The sequence below is a fragment of the Dipodomys ordii genome, unplaced genomic scaffold, assembly GCF_000151885.1.
Source record: "Dipodomys ordii isolate 6190 unplaced genomic scaffold, Dord_2.0 Scaffold94, whole genome shotgun sequence".
Taxonomy (NCBI): Eukaryota; Metazoa; Chordata; class Mammalia; order Rodentia; family Heteromyidae; genus Dipodomys; species Dipodomys ordii.
In genome coordinates, this window is record NW_012267310.1 from 5,628,433 (window position 1) to 5,655,359 (window position 26,927).

At 38.7% G+C, this 26,927-nt stretch overlaps 2 protein-coding genes across 2 annotated transcripts; both read left to right on the forward strand.

Annotated features, from left to right (window-relative positions):
• Positions 1–9,119: 9,119 nt before the first annotated feature.
• LOC105993266 (melanoma-associated antigen B5-like) lies at positions 9,120–10,406 on the forward strand. The gene has a single exon (XM_013026471.1). The coding sequence runs from the start codon at positions 9,120–9,122 to the stop codon at positions 10,404–10,406; it is 1,287 nt and encodes a 428-aa protein (XP_012881925.1).
• Positions 10,407–13,870: 3,464 nt separating this feature from the next.
• On the forward strand, positions 13,871–16,291 carry LOC105993267 (melanoma-associated antigen B4-like). Its single transcript, XM_013026472.1, has 3 exons — positions 13,871–13,877; positions 15,054–15,141; positions 15,223–16,291. The coding sequence occupies exons 1-3, from the start codon at positions 13,871–13,873 to the stop codon at positions 16,289–16,291; spliced, it is 1,164 nt and encodes a 387-aa protein (XP_012881926.1).
• Positions 16,292–26,927: the final 10,636 nt, after the last annotated feature.

A 26,927-nucleotide genomic window follows, 5' to 3' on the forward strand; every position in this document is an offset into this window, starting at 1 on the left:
TGTGAAAATACCATACAGAGGGGTTACAACTACATGGACAAGGTAATGAGTGCATTTCTTATCAAGCATTGTTGCCTCTTCCTTTGTTTCCCCTTCCCATCCCTTCCCATCTTTCCCCCCACCCCCGTGCCAAAGTTGTAATGTTCATTTTTCGACATAACATCTTGTACATTTCATGGTTGGAATGGGTCCACCTGTATCCCTATTTAAACAATTTGTTTTTTCCCGTCCCCTCCACAAATTATACCAACATCAAATACAGTGAAAAGGGGTTATACCGTGGGGGAGGGACATACAAAGCAATGAAGAAATATCTTATAAATACGTTGAAACTCAAGATGGGCACTAGGGATTCAGGCTTATAATCTTAGCTACTTGGGAGACTGATATCTGAGGATTCCAGTTAAAAAGCTAACCTGAGCAAAAAGCTCATAAGACTCTTATGGACTTTCCAAATACACACCAAAAAGTAGAATGTGGCTCAAGTGCTACAGCCTTTAGCCAAACCAACAAACAAAACGTTCAGGGACAGCACCAAGGCCTTAGTTCAACACCCAGAACCAATACACGCACAGAAACACACACACACACACACACACACACACACACACACACACACACACACACACACACACACACACAGACACACACACAAATGATTAGAAACTGGCTGCCTGGTACAACCATATGAAGAATAGGTTAATACATGTGCTATGACATAACAGGTTGCAGAGGGTAAAATGCCTAAAGCACCAAAATCAAGTTAGTTTGAAATTCTGAAAACTGCAATTCCAGCAATGTGATATAATTATATAAATAAACATCATGGTTGGCTATAAAGGCTGTGGAACAAGGAAAGGGCCTCTATCTGATGATAGAGGTCATTATTGAAGAGAAGAAACTTAAGTGGAAAACTGCAATGTACTGGTATGACAAAACTTAAGATACAAAATTATGAAGTGTCATGATATTTGGAGAAACTCAAATGTTCTGCCTGTAAGTTTCCCGCTAGACTGTATTTCCAGATCTACTTCTCTCAGAACCATCTGTATCAAATGGACCAGGCTAAGATCTGCCATATTCCCAAGTATCAGGTTTCAATCTCTTCCAACATTCTGAATTATTCAAGCAAGCAAATTACATCCTCTCCAGGGCAATACAGGTTGCTTTCCCTTGATGAACAAGCCTTCCACCCAGAAGATTCTCCTTATTTCCTATGGCCCTTGAAGGCTTGTCACCCTCAATAGCTTGAAATAATTTTTCCATTCCAACTGTGGAAATAGGAGTACATATAAATAATTATTGGTAGTATTGACTTTATCTTTAACATATCTAGTATCGCCTGCTTAGTTATCCACAAAATTATACTGCAGAAGATCAATAGAAAGCCCACAGATTGGGAGATCTTCACTAGATATACAACAGACAAGGGCTTCATACCTAAAGTATACTTAGAACTCAAAAAATTAACCCCCCCAATAAAAATCCTCAACCACCCACCCCATTAATAAGTGGGCTAAAGAATTAAAAAGAGGCTTCTCTGGAGAGGAAATAAAAATAGCTAACAGACACATGAAGAAAATGGTCAGCATCTCTGGTCATAAAAGAAGGGCAAGTCAAAACCATACTGAGATTCCACCTCACCCCAGTTAGAATGGCCATTATCAAGAAAACAAATAATAGTAGATGCTGGTGGGGATGTGGACAAAATGGAAGTCTACTACACTGTTGGTGAGATTGTAAATTGGTTCAACCACTCCGGAAACCAGTCTGGAGATACTTCAAAAGACTAAATATAGAACTTCCCTACTCCTGGGCATTTACCCAAATAAACACAAACAAGCTCCCAGCACAACTATAATCACTGCAGCATTATTTACCATAGCTAAGCTATAGAATCAACCAAGATGCCCCTCAGTAAGTGAATGAATGAAAAAAATGTGGTATATATATACACAATGAAATTCTATGCTTCCATCAAAAAGAGTGGCATTGCCCCATTTGTGAGGAAAAGGAAAGATTTGGAAAAAATCATATTAAGTGAAGTAAGCCACACCCAAAGAAAAATAGGATCCATGGTTTCCCTCAATTGTAATAATTTGTATATGCTTAGGATAGTCCTAGCAGAGGATCATGATGTCCCAATAGCTATGTATACAAGACCATATAAAATACTAAATTGAAACGAACTCTGACATAGAAACAAGAGTTTTTTTTGGTTGTTGTTTTTCTTTTCTTCTTTTTTAGTGTACTGTTTACAGTTATTGCTTTTGTCTCACTTATTTTTTCTCCTCTGGGTTACTACCTGTAGTCACTGTTTCTGATTTTGGTACCTTTTGTCTTGTATATGTTTATCTGATTTGGGGAAGGGAAGGGGAATCACAGAAATGGTGGGACAATGTGACAGTGATACTCACTAGACACTATTTTGGGGAAATGAACTATACAACTTGGGGGAAGGGGAGTCAAGGGGGAGGGAAAATGGGAGAAAACCAGGGAGGGGTTAACACTTCAAAAAATATACTCATAACCTTACTTATGTACTGTAATGACTCCTTTACAATAAAATAAAACTAAAAAAAAACAAGTATACTGCAGAGATTCCTCATCTACAAATGGACTTTTAGGCCATGTAGCATGTTTTTTGTTTGCATGTGCTGGTCCTGGGTCTTGAATTTAGGGCCTGGGGGCTATCCCTAAGCTATCTTTCTTAAGGCTAGTGCTTTATAAATTAAGCCACAGTTCCACTTCCAGGTTCAAGTGATGAATTGGAGATAAGAGCATCATACCTTTCCTGACAGTCTGGCTCTGAACCCTCATCCTCAGATCTCAGCCTTAGAGTATAAGTTTGAGCAATGGCACCTGGCAAAACATGCTTTTTTATATATACTATTGTTAGTATTATAATTTTATTATCTTTAATTTGTATGAAGGGGTTCTAATTCAATATGTCAGTTTATGAATAGAGTGCATCTTGATAATGATCTTCAAAATCTGGCTGGGGCTGGGTCCTTGTGACTCATGTCTGTAATTCTAGCTACTTACAAGAGTGAGACTTAAGGATTGCTGTTCAAAGCCAGTACAGGGAGGAAAGCCTATGACACTTTTATCTCCAATTAGCCACCTAAATGCAGGAAGTAGAGTTGTGGCTTAAGTGGTAAAATGCTAGCCTTGAGTAAAAGCTCAGAAAAAGCACATAGGGCCCTGAGCTCTAGGGCCTGGACCAGCCTCTCTCCTAACTTAGAAAAAAGAAAGAGAAGAGAAGAAAAGGGAAGAACAAGAAGAAAGTTAAAAAAAAAAACGAGAATTGTTCTGGGAACATATATAACCAAGAATAAATTTCTGTTTAGGACAATGTATCGGCTTGTTTGGGCTATCATAAAAATACCATAGTCTAAGAGGCTTCAATGGGAGACATACCTTTCCATTTTAATATTTTTGGCAGTACTAGGGTTTGAATTCAGGGCCATATGCTCCCCTGTGTCTTTGGCTTAGCTTTCACCACTTGACACACACTTCCACCCTGGCTTTTTACTGAGAATTTTGGAGATGGAATTTCATGGACTTTTCTGCCCAGGTTACCTTTGTACCAAGGTCCTCCATAACTCAATCTCCTGAGTAAATAGGATTATAGATGTGAGCCACTAGCACCTAGCTTGGTTATTTGTTTATTCATAGTTCTGGCAGGTGGAATACTAAGATTAAGGTTCTGCTTCCTTAGTTTTTCCAGAGGCTTGTTTTTTTGCAAGATGCTGGATTCTTGCTGCCACTTCACAAGGAAGCCTCTGTGTATGTATACATCTTTTTTGTTCTTAATATATATATATATATATATATATATATATTATTGTAAAGATACTGTACAGCGGGGTTACAGTTATATGAACAAGGTAATGAGTTCATTTCCTATCGAGCATTCTTACCCCCTCCTTTATTTTTCCCCTACCATCCTTTTCTTCCCCACCTCCCCAACTCCTCCCTCCCCCCTCCCCCCTGCAAAGTTGTAAAGTTCGTTTTCAACATACTGTCTTGTACATCTCATTGTTACAAGGGGTCAGCCTGTATCTTTATTTCAGCATTTTGTTATTTCCCTTCCCCTCCCCAAATTAGAAAAAATGTATATACAAGATGCAGGGTACTGGAATCAAATACAGTGACAAACGGGGTTGTACCATAGGGAAAGAACATACAAAGAAACAAAAAAATCACATAGTACATTATAAGTGTATGTATACATCTTTAGGTGACAACCCTGTCAGACTGCATTAGGGCCTACCCAAGTAGCTTCATTTTAAACTCATCACCTTTTGAAAGCTCTTGTTTCCAAATATAGTCATATTCTGAGTTACAAATTCTAAAACTTTTAACATGTGAGAGTATACAACCAGCCCATGATAGGAAAGAATGGCTGGCATCTTTCCCATTGTCTCAATGCACTAGCAACAATGTGTTATGCACAGATGAGATGCACAGAAGCCACTGTATTTTCCAGTGTTTACCTGAAAATCCTATTGCTTGCAAAGGAAATTATAATTGAGTTTAATCTTGAAATTCTAAGGAATGCTAGATTTTGAAGGGAAATAATAAATGTAAATAGAACTAGTTTAGAGGTAAAGGTAGATGGAATGCACCAAAGAGTCGACCCTTAAGAAAATTCTAGGAGTTCTAAACTGCATCCAGGTGGAAAAAGAACCTTTGCAATAGATGAATAGGGAAAATCTAATTTATTTAATAAATTCAGTACCATATCTTCCTAATTTCTAACCTATTCTGGATTTGAGAACTAAATGTCCATAGGGGAAGGTATCATTATGTTGATATAAACTATTGCTCATTAAATCTTGTGGTCAGTCACCATGACAGGGGTTGTCTACCCACTATTTATATTCCAGTGGTTCACAAAATTGGTTTGACTAAGATCATGTGTCCATATCAATACCACAGATGGGGTGGCTTCGAAAACAAATGTTAATTTCCCAGTGTTCTGGTGGCTGAAAAGTTTATGAGCGAGTTAGAGGCAAATTTCATTTCTGGTGATGATTTTCTTGTAGACATAGTCTTTTTGCTTGATCACGTTGTGGAGGGAGAGGAAAGAGTGCTCAAACATTCTGGTCCTTTCTTAGAAAAGCATCAATTCAATCCTAAGATCACATCCTAATGATTTCATTTAAATGAATTATCTGCTCAAGACTCCATTTTCCAAATCACTGCAAAGGAGTTTGAAATTTCAGCCTCTGAATTTTGCAAGAACGCAAGTATTATAAGCATAAAAAGGTTTATCAAACTCAAATGACTAATAAAGAATCAGCAAGCACTGTATTCATATACAACTTTGGTAAATGGCAAAACAAGTACTGAAGTCGAATTTTGAAGTAAAAATAAAATTTTAAAAAGATTAAAAAAAAGAATCAGCAATACTCACATATGTGTAAGGCAGTAAATGACCGGAAGATCAGAGGTCTAAAAAGACTTTTTGTCTGAATTAATGTAAGAGCCCAGGCTGTTCCTACTCTCATGGAGAACCTGACCTTGTTTACCTCTACTCACTTTATACGTCACTACTGCAAAATTATATCTGAGTCAATTTTATTGAAAAGATCATATGCTCAAAGTATTGGATATGAATCCAGAGCCAGAGAAATACGACTTTCAGAATTAATGAGGGAGTTGAAAAATCATAATGAAGAAAGTAATATTTGGTAAGAATAGTCATAGCTACACATCGTTAGTTAACTTTAAGAGAATGAGATGTCATGCAATCATTTATCTCGGCCCATTTTCCATAATTAGTATATTCCCTAGAACAAAAGGAAGTAAATAGTATTATACCCACCTCTGGTCCTCAGCTCCATCCAGACCTGAACTCCTCCCTGTCCAGGAGTTTCTGCCCTACAGCTGGCCACTTCCTCTCTCCAGCCAGACCCACGGCGCACACGTTTTACCTCACTTCCGCCCTCACTTCCTCCAGACCCACCCATGACTTAGATTGGGGTAGACACCATGTGCTTCCTCTCCCGGGGAGATATAGCCCCTCTAATAAACCTTACAATGTTTCCCTGTGCCTGATTGACTTCCGCATGGTTGCCTGGGAGGGTCCTGAAGGATCCTTTCAGTAAAGAACTGAGTTTGTGTGTAAAGATATCTTACGGCCACCACCTGTTACAAGCCCCTCTTCTCTGTGTACTCTGTTCTTTAGCTTGCCCATATCACACTACTCAATAGACATACGTACATGGTTTCTTTGTGCCATGTAAAAAATACAACTCGAGTTTGCATGCATGTAGCATTTAACAGTAAATTTTTCAGTAGTGATCCATAAACCAGATGAGAGCCTGGTTTAATGCTCAGAATATGCAGTCCTACAAGGGTCCAGTCATAGATTTCCCATAAATTGCTATTATACATGGATGACTGACAGACGGTTTCCATTGGGGTGGTTGTTTTTTTCCCCCCTCAAGGATGGTCTTCTTCCATTTGATTCACAGTTTTGCTTCAGATTTTATTGTAATTAATTAGACTTTCCTGCACGGATTGCCTTCGAGCCATGATCCTTAGATCTCAGGCTCCTGCATAGCTAGTACTACAGGTATTAGCTACTGTCGTTTGGATTTTAATTTCTTTTTTAATATATCGCTCTCTTCCTTCTCTGTTAGTGCCTGGCCTTTTTTTTTTTTAATACATCACTCTCTCCCCTATCCTTTTTCTGTACGCTCTCCTTTTTGTGGTTTTGTAGACCTTATACTTTCTTGTCAAGCGGCTCTATCTTGGGCCATACCTGGGGGGCTAGGGTAACTTCAGAAGGAGGATCTAGAAATGCTAGGATCTCACTTTAAGGGGGAGTGGCAGAGGGAGGGGTAGAGGGAAGAATCTAAACTCTAGGACCAATCAAGTCTTAATGTTCTGAGATGGCCAGTCACATCCACCAGAACAGAGGGGGCGATAGAGTTGCTGCTCATGTGCGTCAGTCTCTCCCTAGGACCCTTTCTTTGGTGGTGCCTCACTTCCTGCCTGCGGAGAAGCCATTTCAGGAAGGTGAGGAGCTCCGACTGCGGTTGCCGGTTAGACTGAGAGAAAGCTCAATTTTTATGAGAAGTGAAGGTATGGAACTTAAAAGATACAGAGAGAAACTTCTTACCTAAATAGAGGATCACTGTCTCTCCCCCAAAACTGTGTCCTTGTTCATAGGGCGTAAAGGGCATAAGGAGACGGTCCCATTAGGGTCCTTGCCCAATTCCGCTTCTAGTGTTTCGGGAACATGAGGTAAAAAAAGAACATGGCTCCGTTTAGACGCAGTCAGCAATATTCAAAAAAATAACAATATAATAAAGGCAAAAAAATGTTGGTTTTGTTGTTGTTTTTTTTTTTTTTGCATGGAGACTCTTGGTGGCTCTCATTATTCCTGGCCATAGAGGTAGGTCTATGTTAACTTTTTGTTTGTTTTTTTCCCAACTTGATGGTATGGAGAATGGAGGACTTTGGCCTAAAGGACAGTTCGGAGGAAACGGGGTGGAGGTTAAAGTCAGAAATAGAAATAGTAACTAAGATTGGAGGCTGGCTCAGTTGGTCTTGAGTGAATACCCTGTATCTCCAAAGGGAAAAAGAGGGGGGGGGAGAAAAGAGGAGTACCATGTTCACAGGGATTCAAGGGCAGAACCACCTTGTTTAGGTTTTGAGGGAATGGGTTTTCAGAAGAGTTAGGCAGCCCACAGCCAGCCCCTGCTATCAGTCCTGGGAGATCCCAAGCAGTCTATTGGGCTAACGTATACAAGAATGGTCTCAGTAAACTCAGGGCCTCAGTCACAGTGAAGGATCTTCAGATCAGCATAGGGAAGCTTCACATAAAGCAGCTTGTAAGCCTTTTCTCCTGCACCATTAGGGGAAGGGTGGGAAAAGTAAAGAAGATGGTCTAAAGCATTATAGCCTTTGATCAGTACTAAAGTGAGGACCATTATTTTACACCAGCTTTAAGAAGGGAGTAAACAATTAGTTCCTTACTCAAAGCCTTGTACAGTTATTAGATGCTAAGGTGGCCATTATATTCTGTGAAGGAGTATCAAGAGATGGGTAGGAGAAAGAAAGAATGCTAAGTGAAGGATTTAGAAGTTAAGAGAACATTTAAGGGGACCTTTCACCATTGAATAGATAATCAAGAGCCCATCCATCTACTCAATCCTGGAACTTCCACAACAGGACTGTCATCCTGAGGCTAAAATTTATATCTAATCACTTATTTACATTTAATCCAACAGATACAAAAACTGACAGACGGGACAGACATACATTGACAAGGTGAAGCGGGTACCAACTAGAGTTGAGGTAAGTTCCCAGAAAGCATCTGACATACCCAAGTAACTGAAAATGAAGAGGGCTCCACATAACTCCAAGAGGCTTTCTTTAACAGGCATGACAAGCCGGCAGGCTGGCAAGTTTCTTCACTTCCTCTGGTATGATCTTGGATGTGTTAGATATTTTTTGTGCCCATCCTAGGGCTACAATTTAGGGCATGGGTGCTGTCATTTACTTTTTTGCTGAATGCTAGTACTCTATCACTTGAACCACAGTTCCACTTCCAGCAGTTTTGTTTTGTTTAATTTTGTTGTTATTTTATTAGAGATAAAGGTCATGGACTTTCATGCTCGGGCTGACTTCAAATCATGTTTCTTAGATCTCAGCCTTCTGAGCTTCTAGGATTACAAGCATGAGCCACTGGTGCCTGGCAGACATGTTAGAGTTTTGTTGAAGAGGTCAACTTCAGAGCAGCATAAGAGAAAAAGCCAGAACTTGCTCATACTTGATGTGATGATTCTGAATATGACGTTGGAGGATCCTGAAGTCTCAAAATAGAGGTCTTTTCCTACCAATACCTATTTAGTAACACCCCATCCCACTCCATGCAGGAATGGTATGATATGGCTTAAGGCAGCCTGTCTGATTAGAACAGCGGCTATGTGAATTACCAAAGCAATGAGCTTATGGGAAGTTCTAGAGGAGTTTTTGGTTAAAGCTAATTCACTATCTACCTGTGGAACATGCTTCCAGTATTTTTTTTATTCTACAGGTGCCTGCAAATCCAATTATTCTGCTCATAGCACTTCCTGTTGTCCCTAACAAAGGTCATCATGCCTCGCGGTCAGAAGAGTAAGCTCCATGCTCGTGAGAAACGCCGCCAGAACCGAGGCCATGCTCAGGGTTCTAAGGGTGCTCAGCAAACAGCAGTGGCAGCAGCAGAGCCCACTTCACCCTCCACAAGTGCTGCTGAGTCATGTAACATTCCCCAGGGGCTTGAAGCACCATCTACCACAGTTCGTAGAGGTAGACGTAGACGTGATGTTGGTTCTACACCATCATCTACTGCACCTACTGATGTGGGTATTTCTGCAGCAAAATCTATTGCCCCTACTGATATGGCTGTTTCTGTTTCAACATCTGCTGCCTCTACCGAGTTGCATGCTTCTACACCACCAGTTATGGCTCCTTCTGATGAAGGTTGTTCTGGTGTTCCATCTATTGCCTCTACTGATGAAGATGTTTCTGATACTGAATCTGTTGGTACCACTTGTTTGGATGTGTTTGACACTAAGTCTCTTACAGAATCTACATCTGTAGGTGAAGAAGGTACAAGCCTTTCTGATGAAGATTACTCTAATAAGTTTACACATCTAGATCATGTATCCAAAGAAGTTCTAATGGTAGAACAGCTACTACTCCACAAGTACAATATGAAGCAGTTTACTACTAAGGAAGATATGTTGAGTATCATCAGCCAAAACTATACAAAGGACTTTGATGAGATCTTCAAGAGAGCCTCTGATCACCTCTCTGCTGTCTTTGCAGTTGAAGTAAGAGAAGTGAACTCTGACACATACAACCTTATCAGCAAGCTGAGACTCCCAAACAATGGGAGAGTTCGTGCTGGCAAAGGCTTCCCCAAGACTGGTCTTGTGATGAATGTGCTGGCTATGATATTATTGAAAGGAAACTCTGCCACTGAGGAAGATATCTGGAAATTCCTGAAGTTGATGCGTGTGTATCATGGGAAGAAGCACTATGTATTCGGAGAACCCAAGAAGCTCATCACCCAAGATTTGGTGAGGTTGAAGTACCTGGAGTCCCGGCAGGTGCCCAACAGTGATCCTCAATGCTATGAGTTCCGGTGGGGTCCCCAAGCTCATGCTGAAACCAGCAAGGATGAAGTCTTGCACTTCTTGTCTAAGATCAATGAAACCGCCCCTACATTTTTTGCCACCCTCTATGAAGAGGTTGTGAAAAGTGAGAAAGATGAAACCGTGAGCATAGAAGTACGCCAGCCTAGCACCACTGCTCAAGCATCTGCAGTTCCTGGTCTCTCTCCTTCCGAAGTTATTTCTTCCCTGGTTGAATCTGAACCTGAAAGACTGTCCAAATAAGAAAATATAACAATCATCATAGGGATTTTGTTGAAAATATAAGAATGTGGAATACAGTTGAGGGAAAAAGTTAAACATGTTTAATTTTTGTAGTTTTGTGTTGCTCGCACTGTTGTTTGGTAAAATTTAATGTTTCAAAGTTTTTCTTGGAATGAATTAAAAATAAAAAGAGAATTGTGCATAGTTAATTGTTTCTAAATGCTTATTCGTCAAATATTTATTGAGAATATTCTCTTTGTAAGAGCATGTAGATTACCTGGATGTTAAGGTAACAACCTGGGCCCTGTTTATAGACATTTTGAGCCAAAGAGATGTAATTTTGAAAGGAAAGTGTTCGCTTGGCAGTGGTGGCTCATGTTTGCAATCCTAGTTGCTAAGGAGGCTGAGATTTGAGGATCATAGTTCAAAGACAGCCCAGGTAATAAAGTCAGTGAGACTCTTATCTCCAATAAACTACCAAAAAAAACCCCAAAAGTGGAGCTGTGCCTCCTAGCATTGTGCACAAAAACTCAGAGGGGATAGCACCCAGGCCCCAAGTTCAAGCCCCAGGATCAATACCTGCCCCCCCCAAAAGGGGGAAAATGTTCAACTATCATCTATAAGAGGGTGTTTTGTATGAAAACAATTAAGTGGAAATGAACAGTATGAGGCTTTTGGGATTTGCATAATTGTGAGTCAGGATTGCAATGGAATTTTTATGTAACCTGGGTGGAGGAGATGTTGAATAATTACCTTGTCCCAAGAAGGTGTCTCATAGCTGAGCAATAAAATCCTAAAGGTCTGTTTTTGTCTTAAAAATTGTTGGAGACTGAAGGTGGAATTGCCAGTGATAGAGGATAAGGACAAATGTAGATCTAATAGATTCTTAATTCTCATAGTTCTGGAAGCTGGGAAGTCCCAAATCAAGATGCCAGCAGATTCAGTTCCTAAGCAGGTTACCTTCCTGGTTTGTTTATTTAACTCTGAGCTCACTTACATTGGGGATAACGATAGGAGAGGGATAAAAAACAGTGAACAAATGGGCTTGGAAAAAGGGGGAAGAATAAGAGTTCTAGTCTCTCTTCTGCATGTTGTAGGAACACTACTCCAATACCGAGGCCCACACTAATAAGGTTATCTAAATTTACTTACTTACTCAAAACATATTTCAATGCAAGTGCACTAGTTTACAACAAAACCACTTTAAGTATAAATCTATAAGCATATTAAAAGTAAAAGATTGAGCTGGGCAGTAGTGGCCCATATATGTAATCTTAGCTACTTAGAAGGCTGAGACCTAAGGATCACAGTTCGAAGCCAGTGTGGTAAGTCACGAGACTTTTATCTTCCATAAACTACTAACACAAGCTGGAAGTGGAGCTGTGGCTCAAGTGCTAGACCATTACCCTTGAGCAAAAGAAGCTCAGGGACAGCACCCAGGCCCTGATTTCAAGTCTCAGGAATGGAACAAAAAATAAAAAAGTACAGGATTGACAAATATAGAAGGTGGGTGAATATGGTAAAAATACTTTATATGCATATGGGAAACTCAGTTCAATTCCCAGTATTGCGAGCAGGGAGTTACAATGAAACCCATTGCTTTGTACGAATAGTATATACTAATAATAACGAAAATGTTCATGCTTAGAAAAAAGTAAACTTATACAGAAAAGATTTAAATGTGTAAGAAACTTGGTGTGAAAAACTCTACAGAAGAATCAGGCCTAGTCAAAATCAGTAATTGGAACATGTAATGAAAAATATAGTTTTCAGAAAAGCAACAGTATTCAAAATATACCTAATAAATGCACAAGTTCCTCACAGAGACAACTATTACACCTTAAGAACACAATTGAAAGAAAAAAGCCTCAAATAGAATTGCATAGTATTTACCACGGAGAAAAAATACTGTGAAAACATCACATTTTCATTCCTTTGAGATTTACACACTATAGCATGACAGAAATCAACTGTGGAAAAATTAAAGATAAACACTAATTATATCAAGGAAGAGCAAGGCATAGTGATTCATAATTGTGACCCTAACTACTCTGCAAACAGGGGTAGCAGGATCACTAAATGAGTTGGTAAAATAACAAAATGGAAAAATAAACACAAGAAGCCTTATTTGAAAAGTAATTGCAAAAGGCACCATGAAGTGACATTAGTAGAATATTTGCATAAAAAGTGAGTGATCCTAAATTCAAAACTCAGTAATGTCACTGGAGGGTAAAATAAAGAAAAATACACTAAGATATATTATACATGTCTCTAGGTATTCACACAGAGTAAGACTAAAGGAGGATAATCTTAGAAACTAAGTGTAACAGAGAGATTCAATACCTATGTGCATCTGATCACATACAATAATATTAATTGAAATGAACTATCAGGAGCTTTTTTTATTTGCTACTTTTTAAATTCTTTTCCCTTTGTCTTGTTTGTTCCATTATCTGTCTTGGGGAGGGTAAGGCCAGCACAGAAATGGAGGGACAAAGGGTGTACAAATGTAGCAGTGGTACTCACTAAACACTATGTTGACAATTAATTATAAAACTTGTGGGTGGAGCCTGGAGGGATAAAACGGAGAGAGCCAGGGAAAGGGTGACATTGTTCAAAAAGAAATGTATTCTTTATTTGATTTGTGTAACTGTAACCCTTCTGCATATCACCTTCACAATAACAATAAAAAATGCAAAGAAAAAACCCCCAAAACAAACAAACCCCAACCCTCAGTACTGAAAACCAAAGTTGTCAGACTAGTGGGCTCAGGGACAATGTTCAAGCCTTAATTTAAGCCCCAGTATTGGCACCAAAAAAAAAGTCAAGACAACAGACTTGAGGGTGCCATTCACAAAAGAGGAGAAACCAAATACAACTCTAGTGGAACATTTTTGCGTGTTTGCTCATCTGTATATGTATGTATCCATTCTGCGGCTTGAACTCAGGGCTTGGGTACTGTCCCTGAGCTTTATTCCTCTCTACCATTTGAGCCACATCTCTAGATCTGGCTTTTTGGAGTCTCACAGACTTTCCTGCCTGGGTTCGTTTTGAAGCACCTTCTTCACACATTTCTCCAAACACCTAGGCTCTTAGGCGCAAACCTTTGGAAGGACTGCATAACAGCTATGCTAAGGATCCATCTTACTTTAGATTCACTATTCTCCAGAAAAAGAAATTCTTTGTTCTCATCCAGGAAAGAGCTGTCCTCACTAGAAGCAAAGCCAGAAAAATAATTTTTGCCATTTTTCTCGGAACTCTCCTGGGACAGTTCCATGCGTGAGGTTCTATTCCTATCATGAAATTCTCCAAGGAAGGGGAAGACTGGGTGGGGAAAACCTGGAGGACAACACCGGAAGGGGAATACCAGGAGGGGTACACCAAAAGAGGGGGGACAGAAAGCGGGGGAACAAAAAGAGCAGAGGAAGTAGGAGGACCGGAAGTGGGGGCCGGAAGTAGAGGACTGGTGTGGGAAGAGACAGGCGATGGAAGGTCAGATGTGAAAGATCGTGACTGCTGCTTCTCCAGATATTAAGGTGTGGTGCCTTGCTGTTGCATTGTGACTTCAAGTCAAGTGAGAGACTTCTCAAGTGTTTTCGGGGGCCTTTGTGAGTAATCTGAGTTAAAGCTGAATGAATCCTGTGTAATCTATGAAAATTGCATGGTGCCGATTCCTTGAAAGTACGGCCATCTTGGGCTCCTCCTCCTTATATTAAGTCTGAAAAGTCCGGGAATATTTTATTTAGGACTAAAGGCCATTTACTTCCCCCGGAAGGCTCAAGAAATAAAGGTCTTGGTTTGTGGCTTGTAGAATAAGGTCATCAGATGAGTAAATATCATATACCGTGGAGCTTAAAAGAGACCAATCGGCTGGTCGCCAGTGGTGGTGCACACCTGTAATCTAGCTACTCAGGAAGCTGTTATTTGGGGATTGAGGTTCAAAACCAGCCTAGGCAGGAAAGTCCGTGAGACTCTTATCTGAAATTAACCACCAGGAAACCAGAAAGTGGCGCTCGGCTGAAGTGGTAGAGTGCTCGCCTTGAGCTAAAGAGCTCAGAGACAGCGCCCAGGTCCAGAGTTCAAGCCCCAGGACCAACAAAAACAAAAGAGAGAGAGAGAGAGAGAGACCAACCGTGATAACTGACTCAAAAGTAGTTTGGAGGGGGACATAAGGAATTCCAACTATGACAGTTCTCCAACTGATCCAGGCAGATCGAAAAATATGTGTGCTTCTTTACTTGGCCTTCTGCAGAATTAGAGCATTAGGGGATTTCCTCTAAGAAAATGGAAACTGGTAAACATTGCAAAATTCTCAAATCATGCAAAAATTCAAGATGATGACTCTACTCATTATGGGGACTACACTGTGGGCAGGTGGCAATGAGGGTCCTTAAATATTTTACCTCTTGTCTAGGAATCCAGAATATCCCTGAAAGATGTTGTTGTATCAATGTGCTTCTTTACTGGGAGTTGGACGTAAAGTTGGTAATGTTATTTTCAGAGAAACAGAGAGAAGGGGGCTAGATATACTTCTTGCCAAAAATAGATAAATATAAATCAACACTGTTCTAAATCCAGAACAACAAAGCCCCATTGCCAGCCACTATAGGCCAACAAGTAAGCCTAGTGTCATGCAGTGACCTAAGATTTTCTTAACTTCCTCCACAGGATTCTCAGGACACAGGGACAGAACAGAAGAGGAGTCTGGTGAGTTCCTAAAGCAGTGTGATTGCAGAAAACTGAAGAAGGGGCCAAGGTAAAGCCAAATTACCCTCCCACTGATGATGGTAGTCACAAGCTGTCATTTCTCTACTCTAGGTTGTTTTTTTTTTTTCAGGTCTCCTCAGGAGCTCACTGGAGTCATCATGCCACGAGGACAGAAGAGTAAGCATCGCTCTCGTGCCAAGCGTCAACTGGCTCGTATTGAAAGACAGATTCTTGAGAATGCACAGTACATTGCAGAGGAGGCAGAGTCCCCACCCTCCTTTCCTACTGTTGGTGAGGGCGGTCCCTTCAGCTCCCCTTCTGTCTGTAATCCCCAGGAGTCTCAGGGAGAAATATCCTATGAATCTTTTGATGCAGGGGCTTGCTGCAGTGGTTTTAATGTGGGTGCAGAGGGTATTGATAAAGGTGCAGATGAGGAAAGTCCCACGACCTCTCAGGAAGTCTGCCCCACTCAGATCCTATGTAGAGACTCTTTTGATTGGAAAACAAATAGATTGATGCAGTACATGCTAGAGAAGTTTAAAAAGAATGAGCGGTTTACACAGGCAGAGATGCAAAAGGTCATGAAAGGGAAGTTGAAACAGAACTTACCTGAGATCTTTAAGAAAGCATCTGAGCACTTGGAGTTGATTTTTGGCATTGAGGTGAGAGAAATAAATCCCAATAGTGAAACCTATACCCTGATCAATAAGTTACGCCTCTCCAGTGACAGCAGTCTGAGTGGCAAATGCAAATTTCCCAAAACAGGCCTGGTGATGATACTCCTTGGTGTGATCTTTATGAGGGGCAATAGTGCCAGTGAGGAAGAAATCTGGGAATTCCTTAATTCTCTGGGGATATATGCTGGGAGGAAGCATTTAATTTTTGGGGAGCCTCGAAAGCTCATCACCAAAGATTTGGTGCGGGATGGGTACCTGGAATACTACCGGGTACCTGGCAGTAATCCTCCCCGCTATGAGTATATTTGGGGTTTCAGAGCCTATGTTGAAACTACCAAGATGAAAGTTTTGGAGGTCTTGGCCAAGATCACTGATAGTGAACCTAGTTCTTTCCCTAGCCTGTATGAGCAAGCTTTGAGAGAAGAGGAAGAAAGAAAAGAGAGAGCTGAAGCTGAAAATAGCACTGATGGGCAGGCCAGGGTTCCTTCCCATGCTAGGTCCCATGCATCCTCCCAAATTTAGTTAGGTCTGTGAGTTTTCACCTGTTCGAAGAACAGAATTAGAGGGAACAAAATGTATGTCCCCTTTCATGTTTTCCTTTGGATAACATTGTTTTAATGCTATGTCTCAGTTCTTTTTTTTTCTCAAGGTTTGTGCACTCATTTGAAGATTTATTTTACTTCAGATTATAATCTTTATGTTATTCTTATCCACTTCTTTTTCAAAATGTTTCAAAAGTTACAGTTTTATTGTTTATATAAAAACCTATGTGGGCGGGGGAAACTAAAACTTGTCTTTTTCCCTATTATATATGAATAAGTTGTGTAACTTGTAAGTGTTCATTTGAAGGTTAATTTGTTATAGCTTGTTAACATAATGTATGACATGTTTATTGTTATTTATCAAGCTTAATAGTTTTGTTAGTCTTAAATGGGCAACTTGTCCTTTTATTATAACATAAAGTAACATTTGAAGAGGAATTTTTTCCATACAAGTGAAAAAAAACATTGGAAAACAGCTGATATTACAAAATGTTGAGACAAAAATAAATTGGTTAACTGATAATTGACTGTATTCTTTCTGCTCATTTCTAGTAATAGTAAATGTAATGGATTTGAATTTGGTTAGTCAAGTTATAAGAGACAAAGTTGTTAAAAAAGAAAATTAAGTTATAAGAATTAAATCTCTTACTTTTTTTATTATTTTAGTAGTTTTCTCCAAGCCTTACTTGAAGCCCCCAACAGTACATCTGCCCATAGGCTTTTAGAGTCAAATGGCTGCTATTTTATAAGCAAGATGATGAGGTAGTGTCTAAAGGAGAAAGGACAAGAAGGAGGGATGAGGAAAAGAGGTTTCAGATGGAAGCCAAGTGTAAATTGATCAAGGTAATATGGAACATTCAGAGATTACAATTCTGTCTATGTGAAATAATTTAAGTGAGGTTTTGAGGTGGGCTAGATTGCACTCTAGGCATGGTGAGCAAGGGCTAGATCCTCTTGTGCCACTGACTAAGGGTCTTAGTGCCTAATAGGAAGCAAATCTTAACAGTTCCTTTGGAACTGCAATACTCATCTGAGGTAGAAATGTAAGGAGTCTCTGCACTTGTGCCAGTGCACGTAAATACACTTGCACAAACCATGCACATATTGTTCAGGAAGTTCCTGAGAGATAGAGGTGATAGTCCCTTCAGCTACCAAGAAACTTCTGACCTGTCACATTTATTATGGAGTGGTTTAGTCATATTCTGATCAATTTAAAGGACATTTTAAGCTGGGTACTAGTGGTTCTCACCTGTAATCCTAGCAACTAAGAAGGTTGAGATCTGAGATTCAAAACCAGCCTGGGCCTGGCACAAGTGGTTCACGCCTATAATCCTAACTATTCAGGAGGCTGAGCTCTGAGGATTGTGGTTCAAAGACAGCCCAGGTAGGAAAGTCTGTGAGACTCTTATTCCAATTAACCACCAGAAAACTGGAAGTGGCACTCTGGCTCAAGTGGTAGAGTGCTAGCCTTGAGCTGAAGAGCTGAGCTGAAGAGCTGAGGGACAGCACCCAGGTCCAGAGTTCAAGCCCCACAACTGACAAAAAAATAGCCTGGGCAGGACAGTCTAGAAGACTTATCTCCAATTAATCCACAGAATGCCAGAAGTGGAGCCATGGCTTAAGTGCTAGAGTGCTAGCTGTGAGCAAAAATGCTCAGGGACAGCACTGAGAACCTGAGTTCAAGCCCCAGGACTGGCAAACAAAAAAGACACTAATTAGTTGGCTTGGTAGATAATTTCTAAAACTTAAAGGAAGGCTCAATTTTCAATAATGATGGAATAAATGAAGAAGGATAATTGAAATGGAAAGGTACTTAGAACGGAGGACATTGGCCCTTGACACAAATCAGGAGCTTGTGAGTTAAGAGCTGGAGAACAACCCCATACCGACATGATTTAATATGCTGTAATTGGGAAACCCTACTCAGTTGTACTTGCTCAGCAGCCTTGTACTTGTGCTACATCTTTTAGACTTCGTGAAATCTTTAAGATATTTTTAAAGTTAAATTTTGTATAGGAAGGGTGTTACAATCTTAGGTCAAATAAATTAGTAATAACTTCATTACAGACTCAATCTTTGCCTACCACTCTGCCAAGTGATTTAAATTGATTATAAACCTAAATTCTACGTAAAGAGTTTTATAAGAGTCACTCTGAAGACAACTTTCAATTTTCTCAAGGTAAACAGCAGAGCTGGATTAGATGCTTACTGAATTCCTTTAGAGTTTACACTGTCACACTCCTACCTGACAGCCCTCATGCCACCCATTTTCTGCCCACTATTTCAGTATGTATTTCTGGTGGTAAGTTCAATACTTCACACTCCAAAATACTGTTTTGGAATACAAGGCAAAAAAGTAATCAGTGTAAATACAAAAATAAATGTGAGTTTTGATTAAAGAGAGAGGCTAAGAGAGCATGAGTTTGAGTCTAATTTGGGCTACATAATGAGTTTGAGGCCAGGCTAAGCTATGTAAGTTTGATACCAGTCTGGACTACATTGCAAGATGCTGACATACAAAAAAAAAAGGAAATGAAGTAAGGGAGGGAGAGAAAAGTATGCAAGACTTTGGTACCATCTAGAAAAGAGATATCTTATTTGTGAGATAGAAATGCAATCTGGGTTTCATCAGAGCTCTAAAAATGTTACAGAAACCAATCATGGACAACCTGAAACAATGTTTAGGTAAAGTTCTCTTTAACTAGGTTGATTGGAGGATTATCTTCTCCATTTGACTTGCCCGCTTGTCCCTGTTCCCGATTTAGATTTTTTTCAACCTAGGTAACATGTCAGCATTTGTTTAAAAATTCCTTTGAAGAATTTCTTTTTCAAAGTGTGTGCTAAACACTAGTTCTTTTTTCTGGTGCCAGGTTTTAATATGCACCTGATACGCTGGCTTATTAGATAGTTAATTGTATAAAAATTATGTGAATCAAATTTTATTTTTGAACAAAACTGATATGTTATTTTAAAAATCTATAATATGAACAGCAATGACAATATAAGGTCTGCTGACCTCACCCTTAGTGAACACTTAGTTTTTTATCACTGCAATAAAATAACTATCCCATTTGTTTCAAACTGCATTCTATTGAAATTGATTTAAATTTATTGCTAAAATCAATTTTAGATTATGTACCCATGGCATACATTTTTTAAAATAACAATACTAGCTGGGTGCTAGTGGCTCATGCCTATAACCCTAGCTACTCAGGAGACTGAGATCTAAGGATCATGGCTCAAAGCTAGTCCAGGCAAGAAAGTCCATAAGACTTAATCTCCAATTAAGCACTAAAAACAAGCCAGAAGGGGAACTGTAGCTCAAATGACAGAACATTAGTCTTAAGCAATAAAGTTCAGGGACAGGGACCAGGCTCTGAGTTCAAGCCACAAGACTGGCAAAAAATAAACCTAGGGGTTGTAGGTGTAGCTCAGTGGTAGGGCACCTAACAATGAACAATAAGCATCAGATACCAAGTTTGAGTCTCTGGATCAGACAAAAGAGAATAAAAAAGAACCAAAAATTTTATAACAACACTAAGGACTGGCATTATGACTCTATTTTACTTATCTGTAATAAATATCATCAAAACTATGCTCATATCTCTTCTCCAATGGTATTCAAGCTCATCTTTAATTTCAAAAAAAAGCCAAAAAGCATTTTGAACTGAGTTATTAGTAGAAATGTTTTATTAAATCAACTCTAGAAGAAACGGGATTGTTGCTGCACTTAAGTCTGTTCTCTAAGACAAAAATTTTTACTGAATAGGGACACAATTCCTGTACATGATAAACACCAGATACCTGGATACATATATAGGGTACCAAAAATTAACAATACTATTTTGATTTCTTCCTGTTCTGTTGTTTGAAAATTTTCAGTCAGTTTAAAGGTTGTGTGTGTTGGAACATATGCTCTATAATTCAGTGTTCTAATTGCATGAAATCATTGTCTTAGAATTACACTAAATTTCTCACAGATCTAAAATGATTTATTTTTATTAACATATGATCTAGGCAATTAAATATGTTTATTAAACATAATTGTAAGTATCAACATAATAATTATTTACATAATAAATTATGGGAGAAAATATATGTCCTTGACCTGAGAGTTCATTTGTCTTTAAGAATGTATTCTGAAAAATGATATGATGGGCTTCATTAATGATGATTTTTGAACTCTAGGTCATTCTTCACATTAGCTGCTCAAAAAAAGGGGGAAAAATTTGGTGAATGAGGCATGACCTCTGATTTGGTTTATATAAAATTATTTAGATAATTTTAAATATATATGAAATAAGACATTTATAAAAATGAATATAAAAATTTGGAAAAATTAGTTTATATATTTAGTGAGGATAAATTTATGTCACTCATGTTTACAATGAGATTCTAGGAAGTAATTATTCAGTACTTTTTCTGAACCCAAGAATTTAGTGTGCAGGATTATTTTTATTTATAAAAGTGCTTTGAAAATGAAATACATTCTTTATCCTTAGGAAGACAATGTTAAGTGAAGGTTGATAAAGGAGTAACTGATGGCCAGGTGCCATAGCTCACACCTGGAAATCTAGCTGCTCAGGAGGTTGAGATTTGAGGATCCCGATTTATCTCCAATAAACCAACTAAAACCTATAGTGGACCTGTGGCTCAAGTGGTAGAGTGCTAGCCTTCAGTGAAGAGCTAAGGGACAGTGGCTAGGCCCTGAATTCTAGCCCCAGGAATGGCTTATGTGTGTGCATGCACACATGCACATGCACACACAAGAGGGTACGCACACACACACGCACACACACACACAACTTGATCTTTGTGAACAAAATTAAACAACAAACTACAAAAATTAATATGTAGTCTGTGGTATTCGCCAGAGCATAAGCTGATAAATAATTTAATATTATGACCAATAATAATTCATGGAGTAAATGTATAATTCATCTATTTAAAATTAATATTATCTAAATATGATATGCATTTACATGTCAAATTAAATCTTGCCTGCTTATCTAGTTCCCACATTATACTTACAATTATTGTCACAGTAAACCCTCAGACATGTTAATTATCTACATAATAACATGAAAAATAAAACACAGATTCAAATCTGTTGTTCTGTTTAGTAACAGGATTAATTTTGTTAATCCTAATGTTATAGGGGTTTCCCAGTCTTTTTCTTCACTATTCCCATGTGTTACTCTCAAAACTGTACCCTTAGACAAAGAGGAAAGGACACACATGCTGTTGGCTAAGGCACTGTGATTAGTCTTATTTTCCTACAAATACTTTCAAATAGTTTGTAATTGAAATGGATGACAGAAGGTCATAAATTAAGTGATTTATTTTCCAGGCTAACAGAATCATTCAAACAAAGGCTTTGTGCCAGGCACTGGTGACTTATGCCTATAATCCTAGCTACTCAGGAGGCTGAGAAAACTAAAATATACTACTAAATCAGCATACACTCAAACTCCCAAGGTCTTCTATAGAAGCCATAAAAAAGTGAACTGCTTCTGTTGACGACCTACCTATAAGTACAAAGGAAAATTATCCCAATTGGCACCAGAGACTGACTTAAGAAGTATAAAAACAAAAATCCAGATAATGGTTTGAAGCCAGAGTAAGCAGGAAGGTCCATGAGACTCTTACCTCTAGTTAACCACCAAGAAAAGCCATAAGTAGAGCTGTGGCTCAAGTGGTAGAGTACTAGCGAGCCTTGCATGAAAAAGCTAAGGACAGAACCCAAGCCCTGAATTCAAGCCCTGTATTAGCAATAAATAAATACACAAATTTCTAATACAGAAACACCCCAACCCAGGACCTGAATTCAAGCCCTGGGACTAACACTAAGTAAATGAATGAATGAATGAATAAAGACACTATTTCTAATACAGAAGAGCCTTAGTACTAGCACAAACACCACAAAAATAAATAAATAAATAAAAATACTTGGCAATATGTTACACAGCAAATACAAATCTGATTTCAGAAACAAGGTTTTCTATATCCCAACAGATATTTTAAATAAAAATAATAAAAAATATGTGAAAGAGAAAAATAATTACTGGACCTTTAGGATCACAAATATTTTTACACCTTTTATTTGTGCCAGTCGTGGGCCTTGAGCTCAGGGCCTGGGAGTTATCCTGAGCTTTTGCACTCAAGGGTAGCACTCTACTACTTGAGTCACAGACTCACTTCTAGATGTTTTGGTGGTAAATTGGAGACAGGTGTCACATAGATTTTCCTGCCCTGGATGGCTTTGAACTATGATCCTCCGATTTCAGCCTCCTGAGTAGCTAAGATTACAGGCATGAGTCAATAGTGTCTGGCTTTTTGTTTTGTTTTGTTTTACACTTCTTGAGTCAAACTCTGGTTGCCTGGTAGCCTGCACCAATTGGGATACTTCTCCTTTAAGCATGTAGGTGGATCATCAATGGAAACAGTTTACTTGTTTATAACTTTTTCAGAAGACCTTAGGAGTCTGGGTACAGGCTGCTTTTGTATTATGACAGTGTTGTTAACAAACTCGTCTTATTTTTTAAATATTCATCATATTTTTTAAATACATTATTTACTGTAAAAATACTGTACAGAGGGGTTACAGTTACATGCGTAAGGTAATGAGTACATTTCCTATCGAGCATTGTCATCTCTTTTGTCTGCATTTTTTCCTTTATAAGATTTCTTTACCTCCTCCACCTCAGCAAAACTTTATGGTTTTTCTCCCCATGCCTGAAATCCCATTTCCTGCTCAAGACACTGTAGTCATCAGTTTGAGCAGCCATGTTCAATATCTATAGCAATCTAGCTTTAATTTTGTCTTTTTTGTTTTTGGTGGCTCGTGGGGCTAGAACTCTGGGCCTGAGGGCTGTCCCTAAGCTCCTCAGCTCAAGGTGAGTGCACTACCACTTGAGATACAGCACTACTTCCGGTTTTCTGGTGGTTAATTGGAGATCAGAATCTCATGGACGTTTCTGACTGGGCTGGCTTTGAACTGCGATCCTCAGATCTCAGCCTCCTGACTAGCTAGGATTACAGGCGTGAGCCAGCAGCGCCAAGCATAATCTAGCTTTTCTGAGACTCAGAAGCAGTATTATATGTCTCCTTTATTTAATCTAAACTTGTAATAAGTTTTCTATACTATTGCAATTGCAAATATTTTCTTAATATCGATATTACTATGATGAAAAAAGTCTTGGCTATAAGCAGAATATTAGCTCTGCCTACTTCTCAGAGAGTCCTCTGAATGTAATTTGAGCACTAGTTCTGGGTATATAAACAAAAGTAAGAGGCCTAATATTTAAGATCTGAGAGTATAATTTAAAAACTCACCATTAATTCATTTATAGACCAATTTTTCTATAAACTAGAGAAAGTTGTACTAATTTTTCTTTGAAGAATTAACAACTGTTTAATTGCTTTCCAGTATTACCCTGCCCGCTCTTTCTCAAGGAAGGAGAGAAGTATGTGTGTGTGTGCATATGTGTGTATTAGTGAGACAGAGAGTGAAGCATAACAAAAATATTCTGTAATTCTGCTTTCTAGTGTGGTAGTCACAAGCTGCATAGGTTCACTAAACTCCTGATACAGAACTACTGCAATTGAGGAGCTTGTGTTTAAATTTAATTCATTTAATTAACACACACACACACACAGATATATATGTATATATATATAGGCACATGTGGTTATCAGACTGAACAACACAGATGTTAGGATTGAAGATAGTTTACCGGGTTCTTTATTCTGTTACTTTGTTCCTTCATCTAAGACAAAAATTGAAAATATGAAAAACTACATGCATTAAAGATAGTTGCTAATATTTGGTTGATTATATTCCATTATTAGGATGATGTTAGGTAGAGTTTCTATAAAACAACTGAATGTTATCACTGTTTGCCATACATAATAGAGCTGATTACTAGTTATAAAAGTTTTCTACTGTTGCTGTAACAAATTACTAAAATTTTAGTGTCCTAAACAGATTAATTCTCCTATAGTTTTGGAGGTCAGAAATCTGAAATCAGATTCACTTCTTTTGGAGCCCTATGGGGAAATTTATTTGTTTGTCTTTTCTAGCTACAAAGGGCCACAACAACTGTGAAATCATCACCCTTTCCTCATCTTCAAAATGAGCAATTATGTCTCTTCTCAGGTCTTCTGTTTCTACCCTCATATTTCATCCTTCTAATTCTGATTTTCCCCTGCTTTGCAATTTTTTTATTGCAAAGATACAGTACAGAGGAGTTACAGTTACATGAGTAAGGGAATGAGTACATTTCCTGTTGAGCAGTTACCCCCTCCTTTGTTTTTCCCCTACTATCACTTTCTTCCCCACCTCCCCAAAGTTTGCTTTCAACATATTGTCATGTACATCTCATTATATTAAGTAAAGTAAGTCAGAAAACCAAAGAAACATAGGTCCCATGGTTTCCCTTATTTGCAATAACTAGTATATGTCTAGGATAATTTTACCAGACAAGCAGAAAAGGTCAAAAGCTATGTACATATGATCATATAAGATGATGCAAAGTGAAATGAACTCCAAGATAGGGACAGAAGAAGGTTTTTCTCCTTTGTCCCTGTTGTTTTAATATACTATGTGGTTTTTTGGTTCTTTTGTATGTTCTTCCCCCATGGTGTAACCCTAGTTGTCACTGTATTTGATTCCAGTGCCCTGCGTCACTCTTTTAAGGATGCTTTTGGTTCAACTGAGACCAGAATGATTCAGGATCATTTCTTTATCTCCAGATCCTTCTTCAGACCTTTTTAAAAATTATGCAATATAACATACTCATGGGTTCTTGGTATTAGGGAGCATATTTTAGGAAACCTTTGGGGACCATTATTCAGTCTACCATATGGTATAATAAATGTTACTTGGAACTGACCGATAATGCATTTTGAAAGATGCTTTGTTCCAGTGTTGCTCATGGCTTAAATTTATTGCATAGGGATAAATATCCTATTTCTCTCTTTATATGTGTAAGACTGTTCTTTGGGTTTCTGCGCTGGCACTAGGACTTCTTATAGAGCAGGAAAACTCAGACTTAAGTATATTATCTGGGTACAAACTTCATTGACAAGAACCTACTTTTACCAATGTGGAGTAATATCTCCATAAATAAATGATAAATGTTCTCATATTTTATTGCAGGAATAGACTAGTAGATGTCTCTTCCATGACACCTTGACATGTGCTTAAAGGTTTCTGAATTTTTGCCATATATATATGTATATCACTATCAGTATGTGACAAGCATTTTGCTTCCATCTATAATGTGGTCTAGTGTATATAATGTCAGTGGAGAAAGTTAAAACAGAAGGAGAGCGGAATGGATAGCTATGCTCGATATTATTAAGTTCTATATGTTAAGTGCTATTTAAAAGATGAACCACTTAGTTGCACAATGTAGTTCAAATATGTACAGGATCTGGGGGAATACAGACAGCAACATCTGAACTCTTCACTGCTAAACTTTGACATCTCCTCCTTCACTGATCATGTCACAAGACTGAGTTAGAGGCAGAATGTATTTCCAGTGACCCTATATTTATACAATCTTAATGTAGTTTACCCCATTTAACAGCATAACAGACTGTTTAGCTATACATTTTTGTGTGCTGGTCCTGGTGCTTGAACTCAGGGGCCTAAGCTTTTTGTACTCAAGCCTAGTGATTTACCACTTGAGCAAAAGCTCCATTTCTGACTTTTTTTTGTCGGTCGTGGGTCTTGAACTCTAGGCCTGGGTGCTGTCCCTCAGCTCTTCAGCTCAAGGCTAGTACTCTATCAGTTGAGCCACAGTACCACTAGGTTTCTGGTGGTAATTGGAGATAAGAGTCTCAGGATTTCCTTCCCAGGCTGGCTTTGAACCATGATCCTCAGATCTTAGCCTCCTAAGTAGCTAGGATTACAGGCATGAGCCATTGGTGCCTGGCCATTTCTGGCTTTTATTGGTGGTTCATTGGAGAGAATAGTCTTGTAGACTTTACTGTCCCAGCTGACTTCAAACCATGATCCTCTGATCTCAGCCTACTGAGTAGCTACTGTAGTGAGCCAGTGGCAACTGGCAAGCTATACTTTATAAGTAGACCTAATGTATGCCTCTCTTTCCCTTCATCATCACTTTCTATGCATCATTAAATAGAATTCTTTTCACTACCATTTCCCTAGTAAAGTTAAACATTCTTGCAATTATTAGAAGCTTCTAATTCCTGCAATTAGAAGTTTCTAACCAGTACTAGGGTTTGAACAGAGGCCTTCACACTTACTGGATAGGTGCTCTATTGCTTGAACTGCATCTCTAACCCTTTTTGCTATAGTTTTTTTGAGGCAGGGATTCACATTTTTCTTGGGATAGACTAGGCCATGGTCTTCGCTTTGCATTTATTGCTGTTGGCACATGCCACCAAGCTCAGCTTTTTCTGTTGGGATGGGGTCTCATGAACATTTTATTCAGGATGCCCTAGAATCACAATCCTGCTGATCTCCTGAGTTGCAAGGATTTACATGTGTGAGTGACCATACCCAGCTTCTCTAATAGTTTACTAGGCCTTGTTTATCAGAGACTTGCTTTATTTCACTCTGTCAGAAGAAACAATAGCATAATGAC